The sequence below is a fragment of the Lissotriton helveticus genome, chromosome 2_1 (assembly GCF_964261635.1).
Source record: "Lissotriton helveticus chromosome 2_1, aLisHel1.1, whole genome shotgun sequence".
Taxonomy (NCBI): Eukaryota; Metazoa; Chordata; class Amphibia; order Caudata; family Salamandridae; genus Lissotriton; species Lissotriton helveticus.
The window spans coordinates 938,490,529-938,509,445 of NC_136059.1; the positions used below are offsets into that span (position 1 = coordinate 938,490,529).

General features: G+C 45.6%; 1 protein-coding gene across 1 annotated transcript in view; it reads left to right on the forward strand.

The window, feature by feature from the left end:
- SLC35D2 (solute carrier family 35 member D2) overlaps positions 1–18,917 on the forward strand; it is a 389,027-nt gene that overhangs the window by 258,272 nt on the left and 111,838 nt on the right. The window contains exons 5-7 of the mRNA XM_078675686.1: positions 8,982–9,053; positions 12,132–12,200; positions 15,447–15,549. Of these exons, the coding sequence (XP_078531812.1) occupies positions 8,982–9,053; positions 12,132–12,200; positions 15,447–15,549 (244 nt within the window). The remainder of the gene's footprint in view (positions 1–8,981; positions 9,054–12,131; positions 12,201–15,446; positions 15,550–18,917) is intronic.

The following is an 18,917-nucleotide window of genomic DNA, read 5'->3' on the forward strand; positions in this document are numbered from 1 at the left end:
GGGCTCAGACTCGAGCCCTGAGGAACCCCATGGCTCGTCTTCCTAAGAGATGATTTAAAGGGGGGGCAGTGCAGCTGAAAGTTCCTGTTGACCAGAAAGGACTCCATCCATGCAAGAGCATGCCCCTTAATTCCCATATCAGATAGCCGAGACAGCAGCGTTGAGTGCAGCACGGTGTCAAAGGCTGCACTTAGATCTAAAAGTACCAACGCTGCTGTCTCTCCCTCGTCCACTATGTGCCGAAGACTCTCAGTGGAAAAAAATAGGGCTGACTCAGTAGGGTGTCCCGCTCTAAAGCCTGATTGTGAGGGGTGCAGGAGAGAGTGTTCTTTCAGATAACTCATGAGCTGCCTGTTCACTACTTTTTCCACAATCTTAGCACAAAATGGGAGGAGGGAAATAGGGCGAAGATTTTGAAACTGGGAGATGTGGGCGTTGGCGTTTTTTTTTAGGGGAATGACTTGAGCGGTTTTCCAAGCATCTAGTACCTGGCACTCTTGAAAGGAGAGTGACACAATAGGACTAATATAGTCAATTATTGTGGTCTCCAAGACTCCTTTACAGCGAGTCGGCGGGCAGACATCGCTGGGGGAGCCAGATTGTATACTGTTTGCGATGCTAAGTAACTCTTGTTTCTCAGGAGTGATGAAACACGTGAGACCAGGAGTCCCCGTGTTGCTGTTGTTAGTAGCTACAAATTTACTCAAACTGGCCTCTTCCTTTATAAAAGTAGCATGGATTTTATCGATCTTGCTTACAAAAAAGTCAGCAATAGAGTCACATAGTTCTTTCGAGTAAATGTCTTGTGCTTCCAATCTAGTTGGAATCGTGAGTTCTTTATAGATCGAAAAGAGTTCTTTGGTGGGGTTATCCGCTAAATCTATTCTACTTTTAAGATGGCAGCTTTTTTCCGATCTCACTAGTTTATGGTATTTATTTTGTTCCTTCTTATATATTAGTTTATCTTCAAGATTGTAGTGTTTTCTCCAGCTGCGCTCTAGAGTTTTGCATCTAGCTCTGGCAAGCTTAAGGTTTTCTGAAAACCAAGGAGCGGTTTTGGATTGTCTAACCGGGGGTTTAGATGTCCAAGGGGCTATCTCATCCAGAGCAGTGGTCAACCATTTTTCATAATTTATCCAGGCCTCCTGAAGGGAGTTGCTTTGCGGGGGGGATTGTTTTTAAAGGGCCTGTCTGAAGGCATCTTGGTTAAACTTTGTCCAATTTCTACGCTTCAAGGAGGGACGGTTAGCAAGTCTGTTTTCTGTAAGGGTATTATCAACCAGAAACGGGATGACGAAGTGATCCGACCAAATTATTCTAACCGAAGGGAGGATCGTAATACCCTCCCAATTGGCAAAGATAGGATCCAGGAGATGGCCATGTTGGTGCGATGGGGCATCAGATTGTAGTTTCAGCCCCAGTAATGCCAGAGCTGGTGCCACCTCCTGTGCCTCCTTACATTCCCTATAGTCAAAATGAAGGTTTAAATCACCTAAAATGATAAACTTTTTTTTTTTTTTTTTTTGCAGGTAAAGCACCGGAAGTGGAAGAGGGACCCCAACAGAGTGGGGATTAAGGTAGATTGGCGAGCAAGGAGGAACTATCCAATCCCCACCGATAAAACAAAAGACAGGAGATCATGTCTGTGCAGGTGGAAGATGGTGCCAGTGACGGCGTTAGAGGAGTTGTGGAATATCATTTGCACTCCGCATTAGCGGCGCTGCACCCATTTAGTCAGCTGGCGGACCCGGCCACGGCTGTCCCTCGTTGGAGGAAATGGATCTGACGCCTGGAAAACCATTTTCTGGCGGTGAGAGAAACAAATGGGGTGGTCAAGCTCTCGACAGACTATGCTCCACATGGGTGGAGATGAGTTATACAAACTATTTCAAGACCTGCCCAACACCGGAAACCAGAATAACTATGGGGCAGCCCTGGCTGCGCTCAACTGGCATTTCGAACTGGAGCTAAACCCTGATTTAGAACACTTCAAGATGCATCAGGTGAAGCACAGGATTGAGAGACGGTGGACATGTTCTTCGCCAACTCCGGAGATTGGCAAGCTAGAGCACAGGGAAAGATAAACAGCTGGAAATAATGGCCCAGCTCATACAAGGATGCAGGTCATCTGATATTAGGAAATTAATTCTGTGGCAACCCAGCATCTTGTTGGATGAGATACTGATCTTGGGAAGATCGCACAAGCTGGTGGATGTCGGAGAGGGAGAAATGGAGTAGATGCTGGCACTGCGCTCCTCAGAGACACCTCAGTTGCACCCCGTGACAATCAAGGAGGAGAAGGTGGACGCAGTCCAGAAAGGAGTCAGATGAAGCAAAGGGTACCCTAATGCTCTTCAGGGTAGACGTGGTTGCCACAACCGTGGAATGGAGAACCAGCCACAGAGGAGCTGTCTGGCCTATGGGAAATCATGACTGAAGTGTGGCAAGATGGGCCATTTTGCCAAAGTGTGCATGAGTACGGCAAAAGCGGCTAGAACAGGAGGACGTGCGAAAAGGTTGGAGAAAGTCAAACAGGTGACAAGGAGAGCAGAAGGGGCAGAAGACTTGGACGCCCTGTGCCAGAGGTTTCAGGTCATGGATGATCATGATGATGATGATGTATTTGTGATATCTTTCACGGGCCGGTGCAACAAGAAGAGGCCCCCACCGATGTGCCAGCTTGCAATTAGGGTGAGCCAGGTGACCGCCCTCATTGACACAGGAGCATCGGTGAGCATCCTGGATGCCAGTCACTACACCCAGCTCAGTCCTTGACCTTAGTTGACGCCCACGAAGGCGAGAATATTCACGTATGGGGGTGACAACCCATTCCTTTGCAAGGAGTGATTGAGGTGGATGTCCGGCCCGGTGAAATCTCAGCAAGGACAAAGTTCCTCGTGACCAAGGATACTGCTGGGACATTACTGGGATGCCATTCAGCGGAAGACCTTGGATTAGTCATGTTTGTGCGACGGGTTCCCAAGTCTCAAGCAGCGGATATCATGGCGGAGTGTCCAGAACTCTTTGAGGGGCTGAGGTACCTCAAAGGTGTGAAAGTTAAACTACACATTGACAAAGCTGTGAAAACGGTGACATTGTGCCACAGGAGAGTGTCATTCCACGTGCGCCCGCTGGTAGAGGCGGAGTTGGAGAAGCTCTAGAAGGCCAGCGTTATTGAGAAAGTGTTGGGGCTGACGTCATGGGTATCCCCATTGGTCATCGCTCCCAAACCCAAACAGCAGCGAGCAATCAGGTTCTGTGTGGGTATGTGGCTTCCCAACAAGGCCATCAAGAGGGAGAGGCACATCACACCTACCATCGACGAGATTGTTGCGGACATCAATGGAGCTAGGTGGTTTTCGAAGGTGGATCTCAACTCGGATTACCATCAGTTGGTGTTGGATTGAGCCAGCCGCTATATCACACCTTTTTCAACCCATGTAGGACTGCAGAGGTTCAAGCGTTTGAGCTTTGGAGTATCATCGATGGCTGAAGTATTCCAAGGCGCCACTCGTGAGGCTCTTTCTGGACTGATAGGGGTTATCAATGTGAGTGATGATGTGTTGATATACTCGCAGACATTGGAGAAACACCACAAGAGGCAGAGAGCGACGCTAAAGCAAATGGTGGAACAAGGCCTGACACGGCATAGGGACAAATGGAAGTTCTACTCGATGGAAGTAGAATTCTTTGGCTACAGATTCTCCAGGTAGACCCCGTCAAGGTTGAGGCCATCCGGCAGCCACCATTCCCTTAAACGCGATGGAAATGAGGAGTTTTCTGGGTATGGCTAACTGTTGCAGAAGATTCATACCGCACCTGGCGACCATTGCAGAACTGCTGAGGGCACTTACAAAAAAGACACCAAATGGGTGTGGACAAGTACAGCATCGCAGGCTTTCATCAGGTAAAGGGTGCACTTCTTAAAGGAGAAATGGTAACCTACTTCAAGCCCGGGAGCCCCAGAGAGCTCATCGTGGATGCCAACTTCGTAGGACTGGGAGTCATACGCCTACAACAAATAGACCTGCAAGAATGGGTACCCATTGGACATGCCAGCAAGGCACTGACGGCCATGGAGAAAAGATACGCGCAAGTCAAAAGAGAAGCACTAGCAACCAGGTGGGTTTGCCACCTTTTTCACATCGATCTATGTGGGCACAAGTTTCGAGTGATCACCGACCACAAACTGTGGTTTCGCTATTTGGATGAACAACAAGAAATTGGCCCCCGAGGATTTAAAGATGGGCAGTCCAGCTCCAGCAATATGTTTTCGAGGTGGTCTGTCGGCTTGGAGTTAACAATCCGGCTGACTATCTGTCATAACAACCCACAGCGGCTGACCCTAGATGTCAGCGGGAGGTCGATGGAGGCCCAGAGAGGTTTTTGAAGCAAATAACGAAGCTGGCGTGCCCGAGGGTGCTATCATTAGAGGAGCTGGTGGAGCCCATCAGAGAAGGCAGTTGTCTGACCGATGTTAAGGAGGCATTGTAAGAGCATAACTGGAATAACGTCCTGGATGGGGTGAAGAGACTGACGGGTGAAGAGAGAGAGACAAGAACATGTTTATGGAGATGTCGGGAGGAGCTCAGTGAAAATGAAGACGGTCTACTATTAAGAGGAACACAGATTGTGGTACCCCAGAAACTGTGGAGCAGGACAGCGGAACAGGTGTACCAAGGGCACCAGGAGATAGCTAAAACCAAGGTGAGACTGAGAGCCAAAGTGTGGTTCTCTGGGATTGACAGAATGATTGAAGAAATTGTGAGAGGGTGCCACTCCTGCCTGATAACGGGAGGCAAACCTCCTGTGCATCCAGCAATAACAGAAGAGGCCAGCACCCAACCATGGGCCACCCTCAGCATGGACTTTGGAGAGTTTCCTGATGGGCGTGCCAAACTGGTGATGATGGATAGCTATTCAAAGTTCCCGGTAGTGGAAGTTGTACCCTCCACAGCTTTTGAGTGCATTAAGCCGGTCATGGAAAAGACCTTTGCTATGCTAGGGTTGCCAGAAGAAATCCGGATGGACAACAGGCTGCCATTCCAAGGAGCAGAATTTCGGGACTTCTTACACCATCGCAACATCGAGCATAAAAAGGTGACCCCCCAGTGGCCACAAGCTAATGGGGAGGTCGAAAGATTCATGTAGACCCCTAATAAGACACTGAGAATTGGTGTTGACCAGCAGGTCGAGATGGAAGGATGTTTTGCATCAATTCATGAGGGCATACCGGCAGACACCCCACAGCACGACAGGGTGCTCATTGAGTGAACTTTTTTTTTTTAAATATATTTTTATTAATTTTGGTAACATAAACAAAAATTCAGCATAGCACATGAAGGGAAACAAAAATATCAGTTCATATGGTGATTAATCTGGGAATCTAGGCAATCACAATAATACAACACATCGGTTGGGATGAGCATCAAGGGCACAATGATTTGTCTTTGATGGGGGTTGTCGGTGCGACACATATATCTTCCCTACAGGCATTCCATTTGGCCCACACAAGAGACCATTTTTTAGGGCAGCCTCTTGCTACATAAGCTGTTTTCTCCCTGAACATGCCCCAATCAAGATTTTCCCTGTGGCAAGCTTCAGGGATGATGCCCCCCCCATCGCTCTATATCTCTCTTGGCAACAATAGCTCATAGGGTGGCCCAAAGTTTCTCTGTCCCTGTCAAGTCAGTGGGTCCCCAAATATTAAGCAAACACCTCTTGGCCTGTATCCCCCTCCAATACCTCTGAATCTGTTCACACTCCCAAAGAATATGCATAAAGGTGCCCACCTGGCCACACTGTCACCTACAAGCACCCCCCTCCCCTCTTCCCATGCGGACCAGCTGGGGCCCGGTAACATAGGTTCTGTGCCGAATTTTCAATTGAACCAGGCGCAGACGCGTAGAGATTGTCACCTCACGGAGAGAGGCCACCGCTTCTCGCCACTCTTCCTCATCAAGCACTAAGCCGTCCCACTCCCAAGACTCATGCAGCTTATCAAGGGGATCGGCGTGTTATTGATCAACTTTTTGTAAGTTAGTGAGATGGCCTTCTGAGGAAGCAATCCATCCAATAACCTGTGTTCTAGTGGGGAGGACTTGGGGAGGGAGGACCCCTTCTTTAAGGTAGTGATCAGTGTGTGGCGGACCTGCAGGTAGCGGAAAAACTCTGTGCTTGTGAGCTCGAACTGCTGTTGTAGCTTATCAAAACCAATAATATCACCCTTCACCCAGAGGTCACTTATCCGAGAAAAACAGATGAGGTCCCACTTGTCAAAACCCTTAGAGGAATATAAGCTACTGAGCTGCTCCAAATCCCATAAGGGAGTCGCCAGCGTCAGTCTACGGTCCTAGCCCAGACTTCTGTTTACCGTATGCCAAATATGAACAGAGTGCCTAGTGGGCCCAGTTCACGAGTGAACTTGATGATGAGAAGAGCGGTGAGGGATATTATGCCGGTGAGTGAGCAGTGGCGGCCAGGGACAATGAATCAAGACTGACTCAAACTAAGAGGAAGAGGAACAATGAGAGAGCCAGCCGACGACAAAGAGCACGGAGGATGGAACTGAACGTGGAAGACCAGGTGATTGTAAGAAACAGATATCCCGGCTCAAAGTACAGGACACTGTTTGATTGTGAAATTGTGGTGGTGGTCGGCATGAGAGGGACCATGGTCTCTGACCGGAGAGGAGATCAACAGGAATGTGTTGTGGTTTAAGAAAGACTTGTTGGCGGACGAGGCAACATGGAGTGAACTGCCTGAGACCTCATCGTTGGAGCCCCTGTCAGAAAAAGAGGAAGGGGAAAGACATCCACCGACAAGGGAAGAGATGGAGATGGGGCCTACAGAAAATGAAGAAGAGAGGGAGCAGGGTATGGAAGCGAGAGATAACGAGAAGAGTGAGGATACATCTCAGCGTGGCCACCCTTGTCGGCTGAGAGAAAACCTCAAACCGAGCCAGAGACTATTGGGTAGATGCATCATTGTTGCCGTTTGCGATTCCTAAATTGCGAAAATTAAGGAATCGCAATTTAGAAATCGCAAACGGCAATGCATGAACAATTCGCATTTATTTTGATGATTCGGTATTTTTCCTTAATTGTGATTCACAATTTGCGAATTAAGGAAAAGCCTTCCCATTGATTCCTATGGGCCAAAAGGCCCATAGGAATGAATGGGAAGGCAATCACATTTTGCGAATTTCAAATTGCGATTCGCAAAATGTGAATGCAATTTCAAGGGTGCAGGGGGGGTCCAAAGAACCCCTCCCTGCACCCCTGAAATGTAACTTTAAATGCAATTTACACACACACATGCCCTAAGGGCATGTGTGTGTGTAAATTTAAACTTCCAAAAATGCAATTTGTGCATATTTGATAGTTTTCTGTAAATTAGCATGAATTTCAATTTCATGCTATTTTACCCCTTCCAAATTGCGAATTCGCAATTCAAAAATAATCATGCATTGCATTTAAGAAATCTCAAATTGCGATTTCTTAAATGCAATCGCAATTTTAGAAATCGCAACATGGTTGCGATTCCTAAAATTGCGAAATTCATGATGCATTCCAAATTAGTCAATTGCATTCGCAAACAGCCGAAAATTGCGATTCGCACTGTTTGCGAATGCAATTCTTTCCGATGCATCTAGGCATATGTTTGCTAAAATACGTGATGATAACAAAAACTGCAAATGGACTCATGTTTAACTGTTTTATATTTTTGTTAGTTTCTCTTTATTAAAGGTTATGAGGGATGTAGTGAGCCATCCGGCCACTGCAATACAATGTACTCACATCACAGCCTTCCGGCCCGGGCGCGGACCAGAGGCTATAAATAAACAGGTCGACAATCGCTTGTGGTTGTTGTCGCCATCAAAAATAGTGACAGTGTCCGTGTATCATTTCCCTTTACGTGGCATAGGCCCAGCCCTGAGTACCCCCAAACCACCCCTCTACATCCCTCAAGTGTTGGGGGCACTTTGCATCGCAGGGACTGCAGGGGTCTATGTTACGCCCTTGAGGAAGATTTAAGCTGCTGAGGAAGACCAACGGACATGGGGACCAGTGCAATCCTTCCTAATTGACCGAGTCGGGGAGCAGAAATGTCAGGTGGAGCATGAGTGTTGGAATTTGCAGAATAAAATGTTCTAAACAGCTAAACTCGAGAGCCAGAAGAAAGGGAACAAAAATGCTAAACTCAAGAGTACGTGTGAGGAGGAGGGGGATTGGCAGAAAATTATTTATGAGGCAGTGTGCATTGGGTGCCAACCTGAATAGATGTAATAATATGTTGTATGGCTGTTAGATTCCCTTTTGCGTGGCTTATGCAGTACATTGACGTAAATCTTATAAAACCAAGTGCCACATTGTACCATATCATTTTACCTTCCTCTCGCCGTTATACTATGTGAAATACCACGTATACTGTAGGATTGCAATTTCTTTTATGTTTCATTGGTTTTTATAAACAATACAATTAAATGCATAGATAAAAAAAAAAAATTGTCAAATAAGATTAACAAAAAGTAAAGGGCATGTACTCCCCAAAGAGCAAAGTGTGTGTTGCAAGAGTGTCCTCTGCGTCCTTGAGTGCTTCAGTCACGCGATGGCAGTGGCATCTGCAATTTAGAGTTTAGCTCTGCGAGGAAACAGGCGAGGATTACGGTCTACATACATATCTTAACAATTGTGCAGTTTAAGCCTGTCAATCCAGGACGGTACACTTCTGCAACCAGTTTACTTTCAATCAGGATAAGAGCAGATTAAAAGTAGGTATTCATAAAGAGAGACAGGCTTATCCTGAATATATATATATATATATACATCTATTTTAAAAAAAAAATTAAAAGCCCATTGTCAAGCCACCGGGACTCACAAGGGCAGTGGCAACTATGGTACTGTCTGTTGTTGATGTAAAATCATTCTGAATTGTAATGTTATGCTCTTCATCTAATAAGTAATGCTTTCTCTCGACAGCCTCCCGATGTTTACTGTGCTCAGGAAGTTTAGTATTCCCATGACGTTAATTCTGGAAGCTATCATTATCAGGTGAATATCATGATTAATGTTGGTTTTATTCTTGGTTACTGTCATGTGCACTTGGATGCAATTCTGGTATTGTGGTTCTTTGACATCAGGTTATAAAAGGAAACATTTTTTTCGTTATCTACATTGCTCTAACATTTGGAGCAGTATAGATTGAACCAGTACAGATTTGTATCATGCAGGTGTCAATTGTTATTGCTTCTGGACGATAATTCGTGATTGGTGGATTTGAGAATATGCAACTGTAGCAAACACAGATATAGAAAACAGGGCTGGATTGGGCCCTGCCAAGGAGGGGAATGGGAGCAGGAGGCCTGGAGTACGGTGTCAGCAGTCCTGTGGTTAGTAGATACCACCCTTACATTATTCAAACTAAGAGCCATATTTAAAGCTTGGTGGACGGTTACTCCGTTACAACAGTGACGGATATCCCGTCTGCCGAAATATAAATCATATTATATCCAATGGGATTTATATTTGGACGGACTAGATATTTGTCACTTTTGTGACAGAGTAATCCGTCCGCCGAGATCTAAATCAAGCCCTAAGCATGATTGACTTAGTGATTGTTGGCGCTGTGTGTGCTGATTCTGTATTTTGAGGTGCAGGTTGGAGCAAACTCCGGGTCATGTCTCCAATGCCAGTCATACAGTGGCAGTGTCTGTCACTTCCACAGTGCGAGTGGCAGCACATGCTGGTCTCAGTCAGTCACAATGCTTCAGACGCCGGGCTAACAATCACACTGTATGTGTGGGGTCTTGGCATTGAGGCATGCCAGGCGTATGTCTGTGTGGTTCTCCCTGGAGATCACCTGGCATCGTGGGCCACTCACACCATCAGGTGCCCCCGGATAGACAGGCAATTTCTAGGATAAGTGAGCCCACACCAGGCATAATTGTGGACATTGTTTCGTGTACTCTGGGAATATGGGCTTCATGAGTCCCACTTCTGGCATAATACTGACCCTGGCATATTGATGGTAATTCTTGCCTTATTCTGAGCATCTTTAGCATGGAAATTCAATCAATCAATCAATCATATCATTTTTAAAGCGCACTACTCACTCGTGAGGGTCTCAAGGCGCTGGGGTGGGGAATGCTGCTACTGCTTGAAAAGCCAGGTCTTGAGGAGTTTTCTGAAGGTCAGCAGGTCTTGGGTCTGCGGTAGGTGGATGGGGAGGGTGTTCCAGGTCTTGTCGGCGAGGTGGGAGAACGATCTGCCACCTGAGGTCGCTCTTCGGAAGCGGGGTACTATAGCGAGGGCGAGGTCGGCGGAGCGGAGCTGGCGGGTGGGGGTGTAGAAGCTGAGTCGTCTGTTGAGGTACGTTGGTCTGGTGTTGTGTAGTGCCTTGTGTGCGTGGGTGAGGAGCTTGAAGGTTATCCTCTTGTTGACTGGGAGCCAGTGCAGGTCTTTCAGGTGGGGTGTGATGTGGCTGCGGCGAGGGATGTCGAGGATCAGGCGTGCAGAGGCGTTCTGGAGCGTTGGAGCCGTCTCAAGAGTTTGGCCAAGGCTCCTGCGTAGAGGGCGTTTCCATTATCCAACCTGCTGCTGACAAGGGCCTGGGTGACTGTTCTTCTCGTTTCAGTGGGGATCCACTTGTAGATCCTAAGGAGCATGCGGAGGGTGTTGAAGCAGGAGGAGGAGACGGCATTGACCTGTTTAGTCATGGAGAGGGTGAAGTCGAGGATGACCCCTAGGTTGCGTGCGTGGTCGGTGGGTGTTGGAGCGGTTCCCAGTGCGGTCGGCCACCAGGAGTTGTCCCAGGCAGAAGGCTTGGATCCGAGGATGAGGACCTCCATCTTGTCCGAGTTCAGCTTCAGTTGGCTGTTCCTCATCCATTCAGCAACGGCCTTCATTCCTTCGTGAAGGTTGGTTTTGGCGGTGAGGGGGTCCTTGGTAAGGGAGAGTATCAGCTGGGTGTCATTGGCGAAGGGGAGGATGTTGAGGCCGTGCCGACAGGCGACATGGGCGAGCGGTGCCATGTAGATGTTAAACAGGGTTGGGCTGAGGGATGAGCCCTGGGGTATGCCGCAGATGATCTCGGTGGCTTCGGAGCGGAAGGGGGGAAGGCGGACGCTCTGTGTTCTGCCGGAGTGGAAGTAGGTGGTCCAGTCCAGGGCCTTCTCTTGGATCCCAGCGTTGTGGAGGCATGTTCGTAGTGTGTGGTGACAGACCGTGTCGAAGGTGGCTGACAGGTCCAGGAGGATGAGGGCCGCCGTTTCTCCATTGTCCAGCAGGGACTTGATGTCATCGTTGGCGGCGATGAGGGCAGTCTCGGTGCTGTGGTTGCTGCGGAACCCGGACTGGGAAGGGTCCAGGATGTTGTTCTCCTCGAGGTAGCGGGTCAGTTGTTTGTTGACGGTCTTCTCGATGACCTTTGTTGGAACGGGAGCAGGGAGATGGGCCGGAAGTTCTTGAGGTCCTTGGGGTCCGCCTTGGGTTTCTTGAGTAAGGCGTTGATCTCGGCGTGCTTCCAGCTCTCCGGGAAGGTTGCTGTCTCGAAGGAGGTGTTGATGACTTTCCGGAGATGGGGTGCGATGGATGTGCTGGCTTTGTTGAAGATGTGGTGTGGGCATGGATCTGACGGAGGTCAAGAGTGGATGGTGTTCATGATCTTGATGGTGTCATCGTCGTTGATGTTGGTCCAGTAGAGCAGGCGGTTGGTGCGGATGGTGGTCGTGGGGGCGGAGGTCTCAGTGATTGTCGGGGCGGTCGTGGCATTGAAACTGTCGTGAATGCCTGTGATCTTGCGGTGGAAGAAGGTGGCCAGCGAGTCGCACAGGTCTTGCGAGGGTGGGACGTCGTTGGTGTTGGAGAGTTCCTTCATAATGTTGAAGAGCTCTTTGCTGTTGTGCGCGTTGTTGTCTAGGCGGTCTTTGAAGTTCCCCACTTTGACATAATGCTGGCCATCCGTAGCATATTGTCGCATCTTTAACAATATTACAACATGTTGCAAATCCATAGCAACTGCAGGTTCACATTTAAACTATAAGAGAATACGATATGTGGGAAACTGTACGTAAAACATATTTTCAAATAGATTTTGTATTTTATTCATGAAACTCAATTTTTTGTTTATAGGAAACGATATTCATTGTCCATTATATGGACGGTTGTTGCAATAATTGTTGGAGCAATAGTAGCTGCTATGTAAGTACACATATTTATTTATTTAATATTGCAGTTTTCGATTTGTGGGATTGGTCGCAGAGGGTCATTTCAACATGTTGGAATTCTTCACTGCTAAATTTCCACATCACCTGGCAGACATGAATGGGGACTCTAGTACGCTAAGATATTGCTTTTTCATCTAGAGTGAAAGCAAAATCACAAGTTGAAATAAACCAAAGCCACTATCATTGCCTTATGACAGTTGCAACAATTCAATACTTAGGGCTACAGAAAGTGACATCACCCACCTTTAGTTTTTTCCCACCAAAGGGCATAATTTACAGTGACATCACATGAAGCACAACTAAAGACATCACAGTTCATGATCTCACCAAACTGAATTGAAAGCCTTCACTATGTCCCTCATAACGAGTGGCCCGGAAACTGATCTGGATATTCCTCACTCCTGGAGTTATATCAAGGTATTGGTAACTCGGGGGTGGGAAACATCCAGGCCACTACACGTTGGAATTCTAAGGGTCCCTGCATAAATATGGAATTAAAAGGGGAATCAGTAATCCAGGGTTCAATTCCTCTGTAATATCCCATTTTCCTCTGGATTTTCGCATGGACACTTGACTGCTGTCAGAGGAAATGCAGCGGATCTCATAATTCTGAAGGGGCTGATTAATGCTGTTATATGTTCCATCGGATTTAGGAGGCCACTAATAATGAAGGCCTAAGTGTGAACTGAATACAATAACTTGCAGGTCTTAATAAGTCTGTTAAAACAATTTAATTATATATCAGTAAATAAGGTACAGCAGCGATGTGTCATAAGTGCAGTGCAGAGGCCAGGGGAGCAGTTGTGATAGGCCAGGGATCTTACCATCACATGCCCATCTACAGCCATCATATAGTAAAATGCACCTGTCATGTGCTTAGATGTAGCTGTCCCATGCTCCAAATGAGAAGTCATATGCTCAGGTGAAGCTCTGTGAGCCTAAATGATGCCTCATGTGCCAAGGTACAACCGCAATAAGCTTGAACAACTGCCTTACGCCCACAGATAGCCGCATGTTCCCTATCATAGTCTTGTATGCATATTTGCATATTTGCAAACATCACCCCACCTTGACCTGCTTGACTAAGGATGTAAGCCGGACAGAGCCTCACAAGCTCATGTATGCCATTCTAAGTGCAGATTCTGTCTCACATGTCCTGGTGCAGAATCACGTGTGCAGGTACATAGTCACACACCCATGCATAGCCTCATGTTTCCAGGTGCAACCTGGAACCTAGTATGCATAATTACTGCTGTCATAAGCGCAGGTATAGAAGTGTGTTGGAGTATATCCTCACATGCCAGGTTTAGTCTCCTGATACAACATGTCCTGCCCAAATGCTGCCTCTCATGTCCAGGTATTGCCATAAAACGAGGCGCACTGTCCCACGATCCCATCCTCTTTCTTCCACCTTTGGTATCTTTATACCCTAAAGGACACCTGCCCTTGGTGTTCTTCAGTTATGGCTATGGCCAGGGCAGTGCAGAGGAGGCTCCCTGGTTTTTCTGCCTAATGTATTTGGCACTGTAGATGCTGGAGCAGAGCTTTCCCCATGTAGCCTCAATCTTCTTGCTGGCTCTTGGTGCAGGATGTAAAGTAGGGTGCCAGGTGTAGGAGTCACTGTGTTTAGCTTTAGTGTTACTCTCCCTACCTGAAGTCTCATATTGAAGCAGAAGGCACTGAAAGAGGTTGGGTAGAAGGAGTCCTTGGACCAGCTCTCACCAGGGTGGACGTTTGGGACAAGAGCTCCTGCTCTGTTGCAGCCATCTTTCTCCAGCGCTGGACTGGCTCTTGCTTATTTGACAAAGGGAGGAAACCCCCATACTTTCTCATGCCTAACCCCCATCAGGAGACACTTGAATGCCACTGAAGGGATAGAGAGGTTGGAAGAGGGGGAGGAGGTGGAAACTTTAGAGAAGAGAGTAATGGCTCTTTTAGAGATCTCGCTCTCCACTCATGAAACCTAATATCAGGCTGAGTGAGTATGAGGGTAAGTCGACCTGCATTATATTTTGTTTCGGAAAATGAGTTTCACAGGATGTGTGCTGGGGGTAAAGAATAAGTTCCTGTAAAGGGTGATGCTATCCTAAGCTGGCTTCATAATAAACCCCTTGAAAGTGTTCACAATTCATATGTCAATACACGTGTGTAGATAAATAGTGTAGGTGATGACCCTAACTGTTATTGTCAGAGGTGTTTTGTAGACAGGATTCAATGTTTAAGTAGGTATTCACAGAATAAAACTGAAGAGGATTCAAGGCCTGTTGTACGTAAGATGATGTATGGTCCAATGAATGTGACAGATGCAGTTCTGGTGCAATTGAGAGATTCTGTATAAGGGAGGCATTATAAAAGTTGTTCAGGCAAAAAAGTGGGTGGATCCTATTGGTGGCACACAGGCCCAGTGGGGAGGCAGGATTCTGAACTGATTTGAGAGAGCTGAATCATACGTAGTAATGGATAAGTATCCTCTCCCACACATAACAGCAATAGTCAGCAGGTCCGTGTGAGCCTGGGTGTATTCCACGGTGAATGTGATATTTTCTCTTAGTGTCAAATTAATGCGCCTGAGGATTCTTAGAATTTGACAGATTTTGTAATATTGTTTGGCGTAATCAGGCTTGTACGAATGACTTTTGGATTACTTTAAGCGATTATGTTATTCAGTGTATCATAAAGGATTGGTTGACAAAGCACTATGGCGTACAGTTCTTTCAGGATGATATCTTGATATTTGGCTATAAAAGTGCATAGCATGATGAATCACTCCCTAAGGTTTTTCTGTCAACTACTGCAGCAGGAAAAAAGCAAAACATGCTTAATTTGGTGTGATAAATACCACATCCGTATGTTACACGGTATTCCCAGGGCAGATACTTGTAATAGGAGGTATTTACCACAACCTGTAAATACCTCATCCTGGGGTAATGGTGCTTACTGGGTGCAGTAAATACCACCGATTTTCAATCAACTCGGAATCAGGCCCCTAAAATCATCAGTGGCCAACTATAAACTCTTTTATGGAGTTCTTGGTGAATGCTATCTGGATAGAACTCCAAAGAAACAGCTTGTAGCTTTTTGCTTTTATTACAGTCTCTTATGCACAGTTCATCAAGCCAGTAGCACTATGTGCTTCTTTATTTAAACTGCACGTCGATAAAGTGGCTTTGAACTCATTGCTGTTCCCGCTTTATCTTTTTATCTCTCTTTTATTTTTCAGTCATGATCTTTCTTTTAGTTTGGAAGGATATGTTATTGTACTTCTGAATGACCTCTTCACTGCTGCTAATGGAGTTTATACCAAGGAGAAGATTGATCCCAAGGTAATGAAATACATTTTAAAATATATTTTTGTATACCAAGCAAAGGAAAGGTCCCGCCCTGGCATTTATGCGCTTGGAATAATAATATGGCAACCCTGAAAGTGAGATAGCTGGGGCCCACTTAAACATTCATACCCTATCAGATGGTCTTTTTTAGCTGCTCGAGAGGTAAGAGGGTGGAAACAATCACAATTTCAATTTCAATACAGTGTAACCAATTTAGTCACACAATAATCCACTCGACATCTAAATCTGAAATTAGTAAGGTTTAATAAATTCAATAATAGATTGATATAAATCAATCTCAGCATCACAGTATAGAAATACAGAACAAACAGAATGAATCCAAATCTCCTGAAGAGATTTACCCTATATAACAAGTAGCATACGACTAATTCATTTATGACGATACAAGTAATCAGGTAAAAGAATTGCACATTAAATTGCATCTAATGATTCTCAAAGGTAAGCATGAGCACGTTGTCTTCTCTACACTGCCTTAAAAGGGACAGCCATAAACTAAGAAGCATTGAATAAGTATGAATAATTGAAAGATGTCAGCTGTTAGAGTCTTCGGTAGAAGAAACTGCAACTAACGGTCAAGTATCATGAAGCCACACTAAGCAGAAGCAGAGGTCTGTACCTCATGAAGTCCTAAGATGTCTCTCTGACCCTCACTACGTTACAGTATAAGACAATAGTTGCACTCAATCTAAGTCACATGCTCATCGTCAGTAACTTTCCATGATTCCAACAGAAATTGGTTACTAGCACCACCTTTCTCACATCGACAAGTTGCTACTTCATTTGTCTTAGGCCATTCTTCTCCTCCATGGGAACTTGCCTCCTTGCTCGTTACCACGTTGCTTCTTGCCTAGACCCATCTTCTCATATCTTCCTGTCTAACTAAATCAAAAACCCTTCTTTTCTAACTAGTAAGGCTTTATCCACACCTGTAGTAGAAACAAAAATGCAAACAAACACATTCTACATTGAAGTTTAAATACGAATGACATGTTAGACTTTAAGCGTGAACTTGTACTGAAACCTCTCTTGAGGCCCAAAAATCATGTCAACTTAATAGTAAACAGGATAACAAATACGTGCACATTTCTACACACGTAGCAAATGAAGTTTCTTAGCGCATGAATAAATTGCAAACGATTATGAAAATGATTTTATATCAAAGTACACCAATATGAATATAATTTCTTGTTACACATATAAACGCTTAAACATTAGTCTACATGTACACCATATTTCATTAACTTCACAATGAGACACATCTACACTTTAATTTCTTCTAAAATATTAATATGTAAATATTGCAAAGGCCTGTATAAGTGACATTTCTTTGCACACAATTGTAAAAGTCCCATTAGTTTAATGTGAAGTACTTTAAATATACAATACCCCATATTTACACATGATTAAAATGCACTCCTACAGTATCTTAAGATGGGATCAAAATGACGCTGCTGCAAAGGATAACTGTAGATGAGCGAGTAATAATTTGGGATGCTTTTATGAGTAGACCTACTAGAACAAAAAAAATCAGTTTACACTCAACTCCTAGTTTCATTGTGCCAGAAACATGAAGATTTTAAACCAAGGTCCTTGAGAAATTTAATTTTAAATCAGTATTTTGATTTGTTTGACTCTGAAGTTTTTGTCTTGAGATCTGGATAATTAGGTTGGCTTGGAATGTATTTTCACTTACTTTTGTGCCATTCAGCATTGAGTGGGCTTCGGTCCTTGACTGATGTGGTGCTTTTTGTAGACAATCTGAATATAAAACAGGTTGAAACGTCGCTTAAGCATTTTGCTAGGACCCCTCTTTGGTTTTGTGTTTTACTGTTGTCTGGTGTACATTTAGTTCTTCCTTTTATATCTGTTTTTCTTAATAGCTTCTTATTTCTTTAGCTGCTGTTTCTTGTGACTGAGTGATGGGTTTGGACCGCAATCTTAAAACCATCAGCCAACATAATCATTACTGTTAGTGCTTGGTGTCACTGATACAATCACACTGGAGTCTGTGTTACTTTCACTCATACCTTTGTCAGAGGACAGTCCCTCATCTTCTGCTGTACCTTAGTTCCATCAGCACCAGTAGAGAGATAGACTGCTCTTAGAAACACGCTATAAGCCGGCAATAAAGATAATGGAATTGAACCTGTAGGCCCATTAAGTTTTGAGGATGTTGAAGTGTGAAGGATGCGGAGATATAACCCATTTTTAAAGCCACACTGATGTTGAGGTGTGCAGGATGTGGTGATATAACTCACTGATAAAGTGCCCAGAATGCAACCCATCCTTTCTGCACATGTTTTGGGATTGCCCAATTCTCCGTGCTTACTGGGCCGCAATCCATGCTGCGCTCCCCGCAGTCACGAGGCTTACTGACATTCACACATGAGAGGCCTGTACGCTGGGCATAAACAAATGCCATAAGAATCAAAAAGTTGAGACACGTTTCGCATCCCTGGTGCTTCTTTTAGCTAAGCGGTGAATAACAATCCATTAGCGGCCTGGGTAGGGGTGGTTAACAAATGAGGCACTGCGGAGGAAGAGGTGCGTCGATCTGAAGAAGTTAAGGGGATTCGCGAACACCCCATATCCATGCCATGGGCTATCCTACTACATTCCTTCAATCAGGAAACGCCGGATGAGCCATTGCCCCAGAGTATTCGCTCCCCCACAGCACACGCACACCCCAAGGTTGTCCGCTGCAGTCCCCCTACGGAATAGGCACAAGATGGATCGAGGCTAGAAACCGAGGATATACAGTCCTTATACCACTCCCAGTGCGGCCTCACTCCCCCTCCCCGGCGCACACACAGTCCATACCCAGACAGGATGCATTAGCTTGCTGGTCCCTATCATGCGACATACCATCAGACACAGTGTACCCCAGTTATATTCCCCCAGTTTGTAGAGTTCGGATCATTAGCTTCAACATGGCAACAAATGAACCACAGGGCTGGCATTGAGAGCAAGCGCCCGGCTCCCAGTACAGACCATAGGACACTTCTCATGGACACATGCTTTGTACCCAGGCATCTTCCCACTTTGGCACTGCCACATACAGTAATGTTGTATGGGTCATGTATTGAGGCATAGCTCTAAACAATGGCACAATGTAAAATTGGTATGATGTTTGTATTTGAGGCAATTGCTAACTATGTACTGTAATATACCAGAAATGGCAAAAAAATATTTTAAAATATAAATAACGCACTGATAAAGCCACATTGCCCTTTGGCTGATAATGAGTACACAGCTTTATAGACTGCAGTTATGATCTTTACTACTTATCCATTGTCCTCTCCACTGACGCTAACATGAGCCGTCAGCAAGGCATGTAATGA